Genomic DNA, 12986 nt, shown 5'->3' with positions numbered 1-12986 from the left:
ACGACAGAGCCGGGTGACATCAGGCTACCGTTTATTGTAAAAGTTCGCGGTGCCCGCGGTGCCCTGGGCAGGCTGAGCCAGGGAGGAGGTATCTAAAAGTGCTATTTACACCGAGCTCCGGGTGCGTGTCCCAGGATTCCATCCCCCCCAGGGATCCCCTCTCTGCCCCCACTGCCTCCACCCCACTCAGTAAAAGCTCCTTGCTGCTCCCTGGGCCTGGCTCGAGCTCAGGTCCTTCCCTGAGTGTCCCTGGCACTCCCTGGGGCCGGCAGGGCTGGTGTCAGCACCCCGCGGTGCTGGCGTTGGCTGGGTGTCCACGCCTGCAGGGCAGCTTGATGTGTCATGGCAGGCAGTGCCAGGGTGCTCCCCGCGCTTGCCCATGGTGAGGATGCCCGCGGCATGGTTGCCGGAGCCATGGAGCAGGCGGTAGAGCCGGCTCTGGAAGGCCAGGGGGACACTCTTCCTCTTGCCCAGAGTGAGGATACCAGCGGCGTGGTTGCCCATGCCGTGCAGGAGGTCGTAGACACGGCAGGAGCAGGTCTTCTGCCGGCAGCAGTCGGGCAGGCTCTGCCGGGGAGAGGCCAGGGAGCAGAGAAGGAGCAGGAGCAGGAGGCAGGAAGCTCGCTGGAGCTGCCAAAGCAATGGGCAGCATTAGTACAGGGCAGTGACAGCGCAGAGAGGGGGAGAGTGCACAGCCCCAGGGCTGCCCCCCTGTCCTGCCTTGCCCACTGATGTCTCAACTGCCCCCTGCCCAGTCGCTGCCACAGGGGCCCAGCCCCACACCCGAGGTGCACTCAGAGTGTCACCCTTTGGTGCTCTGGGGCATGGCCAGCACCTCCAGCTGTGCTCTGACCAGCAGCCAGATGTGGGTGCCCTCACCACACCCCTTCCCTGCTCCAGCACACAGCAGCCATGGCAAACACTCTCCCCTTGCTGCCCAGTGCCATGGGATGAGCAGTGAGAGTACCCAAGCTCAATGCCACAGGCATTGTGCACTCAGATCCCTCATAAGAAGCTCCTTGATCAGCTGCTGGCCGCAGCTGAGGAGCTCTAGGGATTTGCCACACACTTGGAGCTTCCCAAGGAACTGGCCAGGCCCTCCTGCACCCCCAGTCCCACATCCTGACCTCCCTCCCATCACTGCCCTCCTCTACCCCCAGGGCTGCAGTGCCCCAGCCCCACCTTGGTGTTTGGCACCTCCATCCTTCCTGGGGTCTTCAGGCAGCCGAGTGGCTCTGGGGCATGTCCCACCGGGCAGCTGAGAGCACAGTGCCCTGTGCTGCTGCTGCCGCTTTATAGGGCCCAGCACAATAGTGCTGCCAAAAATACCGCTGGGGCAGCGGGAGCAGACGGTCTCTGGGAGACACGGGTGCGCTGGGGCCGGTAGCCCGGAGACCATCCAGGCCTTTCCCCTCATTTGCAGTTCCTCATTGTGTAGGTGCTCAGTGGCTGGGGTGCCAGGCACTAATGAGGCCCTAATTGCCCACAGGCCCTGTGGCCAGGCTGGCACAAAGGGGCTGGAGGTCAATACTGACCAGCACCAGCAGCACAGCGCTCCAGGCTGATGCTCGGAGCCCCATTAGGCTAATTATCCCCCCGAACAAAGGGGTGCTGGCAGCAGCACAGCTCCCTGACGTGGGGAGTCGTCATCCTGTGCTCCCCATGGTGTCAGGGAGGGATGGTGCCATCAGGGTCCCATACCCGGTGCCACTCTCCATCCCTTTTGGTGACCCCATGCTGTCCTGGCCCCATGCCAGGTACAGAGGGAGCCACAGGGCACCAGGAAGGTTCTTGCACTCTTTATAATGCTCCACAGCCCCAGTCCAACCCCAGACCACCTTCCTCTGTTTGTGCTGGGACCCCTTTGCCCTGGGGGACAGATCCCAACATTTCCCTGATGCCAGAAGCCACATCCACTGGCACTCTGGCCCTGCAGCTGCTGCACCACATAGCCTCCCAGCCCCTCTGCACAGTGGGGGCCCCAGGGGTGCCACAGAGGTGACAGGACTAGCCAGGACCCTTCCTGCCAGCCAGATTTTTTCCCCAGGGCTGGCAACAGCCAAATCTGCAGCCCTGGGGAGGGAGGGCAGGAGCCCAAACCTGGGGCTGCTTTTCCAAGCAGAATCTGGCACAGCAGGCTACACGCACACGGGCACCAGAGTACCAGCATCCCCACCAGCCCTGCAGCAGAGTGCAGGCTCTGGAAGCAGATGGGAGGGATGGATGAGTCCCTTAGGAGCTCAGGGGAGGCAAGCAGGAGTAGGATCATCCCTCCTCAACCTCTCCACTGAGCCGTGATGCAGCCCCTTAACACGGCAGAGCACAGGCTCCAGATGTGTCCCCCCAGGCAGCCTGAGCCTGCAAGCAGCTGCCTGTCCATGGGCAGGCTGGGACTCCTGCTCCTGTGGCTGGGGATGCTCAGTCTGGGCCCCTGAGCCCCAGGCCAGGGTCAGCAGGACGCTGTGTCGCCACCTCCGTCAGTCTCAGGGATGGGCTCCAGTGGGGCACGCAGCCGGGAGAGCTCTGGTGAGGCCGAGCCGTTCCTGCCAATGCCGCAGGACTGTCCTGCGTTGTGGATCTGCCACAGGTTGTCCAGTGCCTCCGCCTTGGCGTGCTTGAGGAGGTCAGCCTGGCCCTGCAGGGAGGGGGCATCGGGGGGGGGTGTTAGAGTGAAGGCATCAGGGTGAGGTGTCAGGGCAGGACAGGTGTGTCTGTGCAGCTCTCAGCCCTCACCTTAAGGACGGTGATGTTCCAGGCAAAACTCTCCAGCGCCTTCTGCAGTTTGCGGCCCCGCAGCCCCTCCTTGGTCTCGATGCGGTGCAGCTCCTTGTGGAAATCCATCCCTGTGCAGGTGGGAGTGGTGCTCAGTAAGTGCAGGGATGCTGGCATGGGGATGGCCACCACCAGTGGGGACCAAGCCCTTTGCCCACCATGGGGGTGCAGGCTGGGTGGGTCCCCCACTGCCCCAGCAGCCCCAAAACCCTTCTGTGCCAGGTACGATGAGCCAGCAGAGCCCCGAGCACACTGGCACCCTGCTTGGCCCCAGCCCGTGACGGTTTTGGGCCCTGGGCAGAGGCACAGCTCTTGCACCCCACTCCATGGGTCACCCAGGGGGGCTCAGAGCAGGCCCACCAGGCTCCCCTATTGGAGTGTGGGCCCCAGCACTGTGCACCACGTGACGTCCTCGTGAGCGGGTGCTATATTTACCCCTCCTGACGCAGCACCGGCTCCAGGCCCACTCGAGGGCTCCCACGCAGCCTGCTCGCCCACATACTGCCAATCAGACACCCCCGGCCCCGCACCCCCACCGCAGCCGCACCTCCCCAGACCCCCCAACACCCACCGTCTGGGTACTGGCCATGCCAGCACCACAGGGGCTTGTCCCCAGCACAGCCTAGGCAAAAGCAGGGACAGACAGCATCAGGGCATGGGGGTGGGGGCTGCAGCCCCAAAACCGCTGCTTGCCACCACCCTGAGAGGCCACACATCCCAGGACCCTCTGCCCTGCAACACCCCAGCACAGCAACTGGAGCAGTAGAGGAGGGCACAGAGCCTGTGCTCCGCAGCCCATGCCCCACTGCTCCACTCCCTCAGCGCTGGCAGCGGTGCCGGAGCCGAAAGCCAAGAGCTCGGGGAGGTTTCCGTCTGCCGCGTAGGCAGGGAACAAACAGGGCTGCTGGCAGCATGGCTGGCATAAGGGGATGGCAGAGCGGGGCGCCCTCCTTCCTCCCCTGTCCCTCCAGCTCCTGAGGCTCTCCCAGCCCCATGGGGAGCCCACACGAGCCCCTGGGCCAGCACCCCCCTATGTACTTGGGACTGGTGGAACTATCCCTGCAGGTCCCAGCCCACAGAGGGGCCACGCAGCCATCAGGGCCTGGAGCGAAGCTGGGGGTCCCAGCCAGCTGCTGTGGTGGGGGCAGCCGGGGGGAGGACTGGGGCAGGCAGCAGCAGCACCTGCCTGTGTGGGTTCTGCCATGTGTCTGGGAAGTCGTAACACTCAGTTGCCACTTCTACCGTCAGCCCCAGCCTGTTATTTCTGGCACTAATTATGTTCTGGCATTTGGCAGCTAATGACTCTTCCCCGCTTCCTCATCAGCCTCCCCCGCTCTGCTTGTTCCCTCCCACACAGCCCTGCAGCCCACCCACCCACACCCTGTCCCGGCGCAGGAGGGTCCACACCCCAGCACCCCAGGATGTGCCCAGGTTTGTGGCCAGAGCCACACCGGGGCTGGGGCTGCCCTCAGGGACCCACCTGCCTGCTGTGCCTGGATGAGCTTCCCGTACACCACGTCGGCAGACTCGATCAGCGTCCGGCTGGTCTGGATCATCTGGGGAGAGGGGCAGCATGAGGAGCTGAGCAGCCCCTGCCCCGCACCCCCCCAGCCGAGTGGATGGGGAGATGGGGCTTGTCAGGGGTCTTGTCAGCATCTGGCTAGTGGCCAGGTTCTCTCCAACACAAAGGAAGGAAGCAGCTCTGGCTGCGGCTATTAATGGGATTTCTTCCACCTGGCAGGACGAGGGCAAGGGGCAGGCAGTGCAGGCGGAGGGACAGGGGCTGAGGGGTCCCAGGGTTGTACTGATCTGGGCAAGCCTGTGCCTCAGCAAGACTCCTCCCTGGGCAGCCCCTACACAGCCCCCCGCCCACCTCTCCCTGCTGCAAGATGGATGCAGCGAGTTCAGGATCCTCTGTCCTGGGTAGGTCCCGGTGCCACCGACCCCACAGAGCCAAGTCCTGGCAGAATGGCACTTACCGTCTCGTAGGCAGTGAGGACCTTGCGCAGCAGGTCGGGGATGGGGCCCTGGGCCTCCATGGGGGGGTACTGCTCTGCCAGGTTGAGGGTGACGCTGGGTGTGCTGTCGCTGTGCAGCAGCCACGTGGACACTGTCAGGATGCACTGCTTCATGTTGGCGGCGGGTGTCAGCCCACACAGCTCCTTGAAGGACACCAGTGCATTCTGCGGGCAGAGACCGGCGTCAGTGGCTCCCCACCCAGGAACATCCCTGTTTCCCCTGGCTCTCTGCTCCTTGCTCACGTCTCCCCGGAAGAGGAGGACACCCAGGCCCCATCCTCCCCCACAGAAACCAGGTCCCCCAGTGCCCCTGCAGGGTCTGTACCTGCACATTCTCCCGCAGGTCGGTGGCCTCTCGCAGCGGCTGCGTGGCCGTCCGGAAGACCTCGTCGATGGCTTTGATGCCGGTGGCCTTGGTGGAGGTGTATTCCCGCACTCGGCGGCCCCGGCGCCCCGCCAGCCCCCGGCGGTGCCCCTTGCCCCCGCCACGGCGGTCAGTGATGGCCACATGCACGAAGAGGGTGGCGTGGGGCAGGGGCTCCCCAGCCAGCGACTGGAGGGGGACGTGGCGGTAGCCGGGCTGCAGGCACTCAAAGGGAATGGTGTACTGGGCAATGAACTCATCCCCAATGTAGTCATCATCCAGCACGACAAAGCGCAGGACGGCCAGCTCGGGCAGGTTGATCTGGAACTCCAGGCTCTCATCAAAGATGGGGTTGTCCCCGCTCTGCAGGGCTGTCTTGGTGCGGTGCTCAGCACAGTCAGCTGGGATGCCATGGATTTCGGCACAGACGTAGGGCTCCACCACCTCCCCTTTGGCCCCCGAGCCCTTGGGCTTGGGCAGGTTCTGCCCACTGATGACCTTGAGGTGCAGGAGCTGGGCGGGCACCCCGGGCAGGGAGTCCTTCGCATTGGCACTGAAGTAGGAGACCTCCTCCCGCATGATGGCTGGGCGGAGGACATAGCCACAGGCCCCATTCTGCCGGAACCAGCCTGCGTTCAGGTCCATCATGAGCCCCGGTGTCTGGTAGTTCATAGCCACCATCTGGCAGCCACACTTCCAGAAGTCCTGGGGGTTCATGTTGCTGGCGTCGATGCGCATGGGGCTGGGGTAGACGCGGGAGAGGAACCGCTTGTTGTAGCTGACCAGCTCAGCTGGGCACTCGTTGGCAAAGCGTCCTGCTTCCACCTCACTGAAGGAGCACATCTCCCAGTAGCGCTGCCCACGCCGTGAGCTCTCAAAGTCCTGGAAGGGGACAGCCTGGCAGAGGCTCACCAGCTCTGAGAGCTCCCGGCTGAGGCGCACCCGCCGCGGGCCACCTCCCTCCGGTGCCTCCCGGTCCTCCTGGCCCAGCCGCCGTGCCAGCTCCCAGCCTTCCTCCTCATCCGACACCTCCCCCTCGCTGTCCTCACAGCTGGGTGGCAGCTTCTTGCCCTTGATGAGGATGCGGCCCTTGAGCTGCTCTGGGGAGGGCAGGTAGGACGCCACTGGGTTGGGGGGCTCCAGATACAGCTTGTCCCCCAGTGTCTTGCGCAGGCACTGGGCAGCGAGGCGCTGTTGGGGGGCCGAGCAGCGCACCACCAGGCAGAGGATGAGGGGGTAGGCGGAGGCGGTGAAGGCGTGTTGGTCGATCAGCCCCACCACGGCACGGAAGGGCACGCAGGAGGCAGCTGAGGGGCTGGTGTAGACCACAGGCTCGCCCTCGGGGCCATCCCACAGCACCAGTTCGATGCTGCGGCAGCCCAGGCCCAGGGCACTGATGTAGCCACTGATGTCCGAGCGGCCCCAGAAGTTGTCCTCCAGCAGGCAGGCGCTGTGGGCAGAGCTGATGTAGTAGTGGGAGAGGGGCTGTGCCATATCCTGGCAGACCTTGCGGTGCTGCGGGTCGAAGATGGAGCAGTCAGCAGAGAGCAGGTAGCGTGTAAAGCCATCGATGGCCAGGTAGCCCTTCTCCCGGCCCTCCTTGGAGGGCTCATACTTGCCGACGATCTCCAAGCACTTCTCTTCTGTGACCCCCTCCATGCCCTGCTCCACCTCCAGGAACATCAGCAGGTCCTTCACACCCAGGTATTCCTTGTTGCTGGAGAACTGGACCAGCAGGAAGAAAATCTCAGGGCGGGTGCAGAGCTCACAGTACGCCTCCACGAAGAGGTCGCAGGCCACCTCTGCACCAGGACGCTCACTGGCCTTCTGCAGCTCCTTGAATTTCAGCTCAATGGTGGAGGTCTTCATGCCAGGGTTGAGTGCTTTGATCAGCTGCACAGCCCGGGACACAGGGATGCGACCAGACTTATCCAGGTCAGCGAGGTCAAAGACAGAGGAGATCCAGGAGGTCCGGAGGCTGGGGTGGCCGGTCCCAGGCGCCTCGGGGCTGTGTTTCCCATAGGACACCAGGTACCGCAGCCCCATCACCCAGGCGCTCACCACGTCGGCTGAACTGGCCACCAGGTCCAGGGACTCGTAGTTGTCTCCATAGATGATGGAGAAGGCACACTCATCCGGGAACTGGTCAGAGAGGCCATTGCTGCGCAGGACAGGTGTCTTCTTGCCTACACGCACCTCTTTGACAGACTTGATCTCAATCTTGGCCTTCTCTGAGTCCTTCTTGGAGGGCTCCCAGCGCACGGAGCGCATGTCGGCGTCCAGCACGAAGAAGCGGCTGTACATGCGGGAGTTGGAGCGCACCTTCTTCAGCTCACAGCCCTCCAGCATGAGGGAGATGCAGGCGGCCGTGCTGTTGATCTTGCGGTCATTGGGCATGGAGCTGAAGGACACCGTCTTCTTCTTGTGTGGCAGCCGCTGTCGGGAGCCATCCTACCAGGGTGGGAAAGGGACAGAGCTGTCAGGGACGAGCAGGCAGCACGTGCCCCTCCAGGTCCTGCCTCAGGATCCCCCCGCCCCAGCCCAAAGCAAAGTGCAGCACCCCAGGGTGCCCCAGGGTGTCCCAGTGCCACATGAAGCCCAGTCCAACCCGGTCCACCCCTCTCCTGGGGGCTGGGAGCTGGCTCCAGCCCTGGCCTCCCCCACGGCTCGCTGCCTGGCTTAATTTAACTCTGCTTTCCTTCCTTCCTTCCTGCTCCCGGCCCTGAGACAGATCCTTCCCCACTGCTCGTTCACCCTCGGAGGTATGGCCACTCACTGGCAGCCCGGCATGGGGCTGAGGACACTGGCTGGGGACACCAGAATTAAAACCGATGCCTGGCATGTGATGCATGAGCAGAGATGCTCCTGGGGAACCCCAGCCAGACCCTCCAGCCTTCTGCTAGGAGAGGGGCAGGACAGCCCCTGCCAGTGCCATGTGCTAGGGATGAGCATGGCCACAGTCCCGTCCTGCAGAGTCAGGGGTCACGGGGGTATGGGCTGTTTGCTGCCAGCACCCCATGCCTGCACTCTGTCCTGCCCCACGGTAAGGAAGGTGGACCCTGCTGTCACGGGGCTGGGAGGGGCAGGAGATGAGGGGGAACAGCAGGGCCAGGAGCGTATTATGGGATGGATTTCATTAAGTAGCGCAGTAGGAGGAGATTTAATCCACTTCTTCAAGATTATGGTTGAGTCACCTCTAATCTGATGGTGTCTCTGTCAGAGGCAGGTCCTGCCCAGCTGCCCAGGTTGGGGGTGAGGAGGTGTTCCCCTCCAGTGTCCTGAGACCTTCCTCACCTCCTGCGTGGGGCTGTGCCTGGACAAGTGTGTCCCTGTGCCTGACCCAGGGGGCCTGGGATTTGCCCCTTGGGGCCAGGCAGCCCCAGCCAAGGGCAGTCTGGACAGGTCACAGAAACGGGTGGGCGGCTCCCCCAGGGATGCCTGTGACACAGTGGCCCAGGGATGGGGGACCCAGCCCCAGCCCTCATCCCATCGTTAGAGCCAGCCAGATTCTGCTGTCCCAGAGCTCAGATGTGTGAGCTGTTTGCATCCTCTCACTGCCAGATTGCTCCAAGGAGCTGGCTGAGCTCCAGGACCCCTTCTCTGTGCCAGGCAGCCTGGGTCGGCAAGGGCTCAGCGGCAGGTCACGCCATCGGACAGCCCTGCGGCGAAGGACTCGGCACCGGATGCCTCCTGCAAGCTGCAATCTGAGCGCTCCACTGACGAGCAGCCCCAGCCCTCGCCCTGCCGGGGGGCGATGGGCACCGAGGGCAGCACCTCCTGCCCCGAGCAGGATGCCCGCACCTCTGCGGACCCGCTCCCCGCCCGGCGCACCCACCCAGTGCGGCTCCGCACTGGGCCCCACAGCCGAAAACAGGAAATCCATCCGGAAAGGAAACACGGGCGGGGGGCCTGCGTGCACCCAGCGCCAAGGACCTGCTTCCAGCTGTGCCCACTGCAGGCAGCCAGACACACCCGACCTCACCAGCCCTGCTGGTACCCCAGCCACCCTGGCTCAGCACAAAAGCCCGAATGCCTTCCCTGCAGCCCCCCATCCCCCCAGGTTTGGGAAGGGGAGAGAGTCCCCTTTGCAGCACTTTGGGGTGCAGATATGTGGCACAGACCCAAGAGTGCCCTGCAGCACATGGGCTCTGCTCTCCCTATGCATGGGCCAGCAGCAAGTGGTGGGCACTGGGTGCAAGGGGTCCCCTGCCCGAAGCTCCTCACTCCTGGAGACCAGCAGGGAAGAGCCACTGCTCCCTGGTAGCCCCTTCATAGGCTGTTCCAGGTGGTCTTCAACCCTGGGGACACCCCACGAGGAGCTGGACAAGGCACAGGCAGGAGCAGCAGAGGCAGGTGACGAGTGGGGCAGCACCAGAGCCAGGAGGATGTGACGCCCATGGCCACTGGAGCACAGGGCATCCCCAGACAGAGGGCAGGGCTCTGGCCAGAGCAGTGATCCTGGTCACTGTGCCACCAAGCTGGCAGAGAGCAGGCAGGGCTCTGTAGAGGGAAGTACCAACCATGATGCTGATGCCACCCAGCATGCCACTGGTGGGCATGGAGGGCACGTCCCAGTTGCTCATGCCCTGCCCAACTCTGCAGCGTGTGCTAAGCACCTCTTCAGCCAATTACCTCCTGTATTAGTGCCCTGGAGAGTGCCGCTGCCCTAATCTCAGCCTCCACGTGACGGCCACCACTACCGGCCACACAACCTGCTCCCAAGCGCAGGATGAAGAAGGGCCCATCATTTGTCCCTCCCTTCCCCATATCCTCCAGCCTGGCCATGACAGGACTCATCTGCAGCTGATTTCCCCAGGTTCTGGGGCTGGGCAGCACTGGCAGGGATGCAGGCAGGGTGCAAGCAGGCAGCAACCCCAGAGCGGAGGCAGTAGGAGACACCATCAAGGCTTTTCTACCATCATTTGTTCCCTGCCAAGAAGAGAGCGACTGACACATCCACTCCCCGCAGCACCAGCTGCCGCTCCCCAGCGAGGGGCCATGGAGCCAGATCCCAGTGGAGGCACCACGCAGCTCCTGGGGCTGGCATGGGATGGGGAGGGGACACAAGAGATAGGACAGTGAGCCGCTCGGGTAAGGCCACCTCCTGCAGCAGGAAAGAATAGATCCAGTACCGCCAAGTCCCTCTCCAGCATCCTCCCAGCCCACCAGACCTCCAGACCCCTCTGCTTCTAGCCTGAGAAGAGAGAAGGGAGGAGATCCTGTAGCCAGAGCACAGGAACACTGCAGGGGCCAGCTCTGGATGCCGCTGCTCCAGTCCCCCCCAGCTCCACACAGCCAGTGAGTCGCTCTTTCAGATTCACTCCTTCAGCCTTTTCTGGAAATCCCAAAAAATAACAGAGCTGGCAGCTCTTCCCACACGTGCCTCCACTGCCACTCAGGCCCCGGATGGACTCGGGGATGCACGACGGATCAACACAAGATGGGGACACTGTCCGGGTCTGACCCCCTCTCGGGCCAGCTCCCTCCCCCGCCTGCCCTGGCCCTGGGCCACCCGACCTTCACGTGAGGCCAAATCCCGCGGTGACGCAGGTGGTGACGGGGATGTGCCCAGCCCGGGGGCAAGCGGGAGGTTCACCACCCCCAGCCCGCAGTGCCTGCCCGCGGCTGGTCCCCTGGGCAGGGAGGGATGCTCATGGCCCGTCCCGGGAGCAGCAGGAGACCCCGGCGAGGTCCCCAAGGAAACCGGGCACTGACAGCGCACCGGCACCAGCCTCTGGCTGCACGGGAGGTCTCCGCGCCGTCACCGCGTGGGCACAGCCCGGCCGCCCCCGCAACAGTTTGTAGCGGGAGCCCGGGAGGGCGCGGGCAGGGCTCAGTGTCCCGACGCCGCTGCCCAGAGAACCAGGTCCCGGGGGCAGAAGAGCGAGGCTGGGGCACCACGGGAACAGCCCCCACATGGGGTATTAATAGCATCGGAGCAATCCCAGCTTAAAATAGGCTGCCGGGAGCAGGGAGGCAAGTCCCGGGCGGACGTGACCCATTGTGTCAGCTAGCACCTCCAGCTTCAGCACAATCAAGGGAGTTCATTTAGGAAAGCACATGTGTGATCCACTGCCCACCCAAGTGGGAGACCCCCGGGACACTGCCTGACTCCCTGCCCCACCACGGTCCGGCTCCGGGAGGTGACAGGAGCTGGCTGGGAGCTGGCCAGGCCGGGCCGAAGGCTCAGCGCTTGGCAGTAGAGAGCACGGGAGAGCAGAAGCTGTTTGAGGGGCAGGAGCGGGCCCCTTCTCACTGGCACCTAATGGTGCCCTGAGCAAGGACCGGGTGATGCTGCAGCGGGATCGTGCAGGGGACCCGCGGCACTGGACAGGGCGACCCAGGGACACTCCACAGAGCCGGGCCGGAACAGGCTGTGCCCTTGGGGACCACGGGGCCGGGCAGGGCGAGGGGACGTCGTGCCAGTCCCGGAGTGACCGGCGCCGCGGGCAGGTGGCGAACCCCGGGCACCGATCGGGGGTACGGCTGCTCCGCGGAGCCGCCCCACGGGCCCAGGGAGAGCGGGGGGCAGCGGGCAGGGCCGGTGCGGGGGGACGCAGGGCTCGGCAGGGGGACACGGCTCTGCCCTCCCAGCGCTGCGCAGGTGCCGGTCCCAGGGCGCGGGGGGGCCGGGCCGGTGCGTGGCTCTCACCTTCATGATGCTGGCCCGGGGCGCGGTGGGCGCGGGGCTTCGCTCCGCCGAGTCCTCGCGGCTGCTGCTGCCCGAGCCCGAGCCGGGGCTGCCGCCGCCGCCGCCGCCGCGGGGCCCGTTGGGCAGCGGCGCGGCGGGGCGGGGCGAGCCCGGCGGCTGGGCGCCCCGGGGCTCCTCTGCCATCCCCCGCGGCCTCAGGGCAGCGGCCGCCGCGGGGCCCCGGGGCGCCCAGAGCCTGCGCCCGCCGCCGCCGCCGCTGCGGGCTCAGTGGCGGAGCGGGCGGGAGGCGGTGCGGCCGGGAGGAGGGGACGGGCCGGGCCGGGGGCGGGGACGCGACGAGGATGGGGACGGGGACGGCGCGGCCCCCCCGCCCCGGGCTGCAGCGGCGGGGCTCGGGGACGGGCACCGGAACCTCCCACCGCCGGGGCATCCCCGGCCTCCGCCCAGCCCCGCAGCGCCCCGGCCCAGCAGCCGCCCCATCTCGGGGGGACCCCGGCTGAGCCCGGGCAGCCGGGCAGCTGGCACCTGCAACCTGCAGCCGGGCACCCAAACCCAGCCTGGCACCCTGCAGCTATGCACCTGCACCCTGCAGCCTTAGTAACAGCAGCCCAAACAAACCTGCACCCAAAACAAGCTGTACCCTGCAGCCGGGCACTGAAAGTCGGCCTTGCACCCTGCAGCCTGGCACCCACACCAAGGTGGGCACCCTACAGACTGGCCCTGCCCAGCACAGTCCCCCCCACCAGCCTGCACCCCCACTAGCATCGGTGTCCCGGCAGGGCAGTGCAAGCAGAGCCAGCCAGTGCAGCCCTGGCCACACACGGCTCTCCCAGGCAGGGGTCTCCAGGTTTTTGCTGCAGGGAGCCACCCCCAGCCCAAGGTAATGCTTCTCCTCGACTTGCAGAAGAGATTTTGCTCCAATTTTTTCCAGCAGGGAGGGTGTAAGGGGCCCCAACCCCGTTATCCCTGGCAGGGGTCTCGGCTGTGCCGGGGGATGCTTTGCTTTGTGTAAACCTTGTCCAAGACATCATCCCCTGCCCACGGCCCAGCAGTCGCCCAGCAGCAGCTGCAGCACAGCAGGTGCCCCACATGCCCTCATCAGCCCTTAAAATAACCCATAATGAACGGGTGGGGAAAGGACCAGTCCCTCCCGATGATACACGTGTGCCTCAAAGGCACA

General features: G+C 65.1%; 2 protein-coding genes across 2 annotated transcripts; both read right to left on the bottom strand.

Moving 5' to 3' along the window:
* Positions 1 to 14: 14 nt before the first annotated feature.
* HCRT (hypocretin neuropeptide precursor) lies at positions 15 to 1672 on the bottom strand. Its single transcript, XM_064636336.1, has 2 exons — positions 1183 to 1672; positions 15 to 630 (listed from the first exon to the last, which is right to left on the bottom strand). The coding sequence occupies exons 1-2, from the start codon at positions 1201 to 1203 to the stop codon at positions 187 to 189; spliced, it is 465 nt and encodes a 154-aa protein (XP_064492406.1). The 5' UTR covers positions 1204 to 1672; the 3' UTR covers positions 15 to 186.
* A 111-nt stretch (positions 1673 to 1783) lies between these two features.
* LOC135402822 (inactive phospholipase C-like protein 2) lies at positions 1784 to 12079 on the bottom strand. The gene is made up of 6 exons (XM_064636284.1): positions 11807 to 12079; positions 5116 to 7605; positions 4752 to 4955; positions 4253 to 4328; positions 2734 to 2843; positions 1784 to 2635 (listed from the first exon to the last, which is right to left on the bottom strand). The coding sequence occupies exons 1-6, from the start codon at positions 11987 to 11989 to the stop codon at positions 2450 to 2452; spliced, it is 3249 nt and encodes a 1082-aa protein (XP_064492354.1). The 5' UTR covers positions 11990 to 12079; the 3' UTR covers positions 1784 to 2449.
* Between the last annotated feature and the right edge of the window lie 907 nt (positions 12080 to 12986).

This window comes from Pseudopipra pipra, chromosome 26, assembly GCF_036250125.1.
Source record: "Pseudopipra pipra isolate bDixPip1 chromosome 26, bDixPip1.hap1, whole genome shotgun sequence".
Lineage (NCBI taxonomy): Eukaryota > Metazoa > Chordata > Aves > Passeriformes > Pipridae > Pseudopipra > Pseudopipra pipra.
Note: the sequence above shows the minus strand (reverse complement) of the source record. Positions and strands in the feature narration are given on the sequence as shown.

Bases quoted from the DNA above. Each gene is read 5' to 3' on its own strand.
- HCRT (XM_064636336.1), bottom strand. From the start codon at position 1,203: ATGGAGGTGCCAAACACCAAG. The intron at 631-1,182 runs GTGGGGCTGGGG...TTGCTTTGGCAG, and splicing joins TGGAGGTGCCAAACACCAAG to CTCCAGCGAGCTTCCTGCCT.
- LOC135402822 (XM_064636284.1), bottom strand. From the start codon at position 11,989: ATGGCAGAGGAGCCCCGGGGCGCCCAGCCGCCGGGCTCGCCCCGCCCC. The intron at 4,329-4,751 runs GTAAGTGCCATT...CCCTCTCCCCAG, and splicing joins TCCTCACTGCCTACGAGACG to ATGATCCAGACCAGCCGGAC. The intron at 2,636-2,733 runs GTGAGGGCTGAG...CCCTCCCTGCAG, and splicing joins GGAACATCACCGTCCTTAAG to GGCCAGGCTGACCTCCTCAA.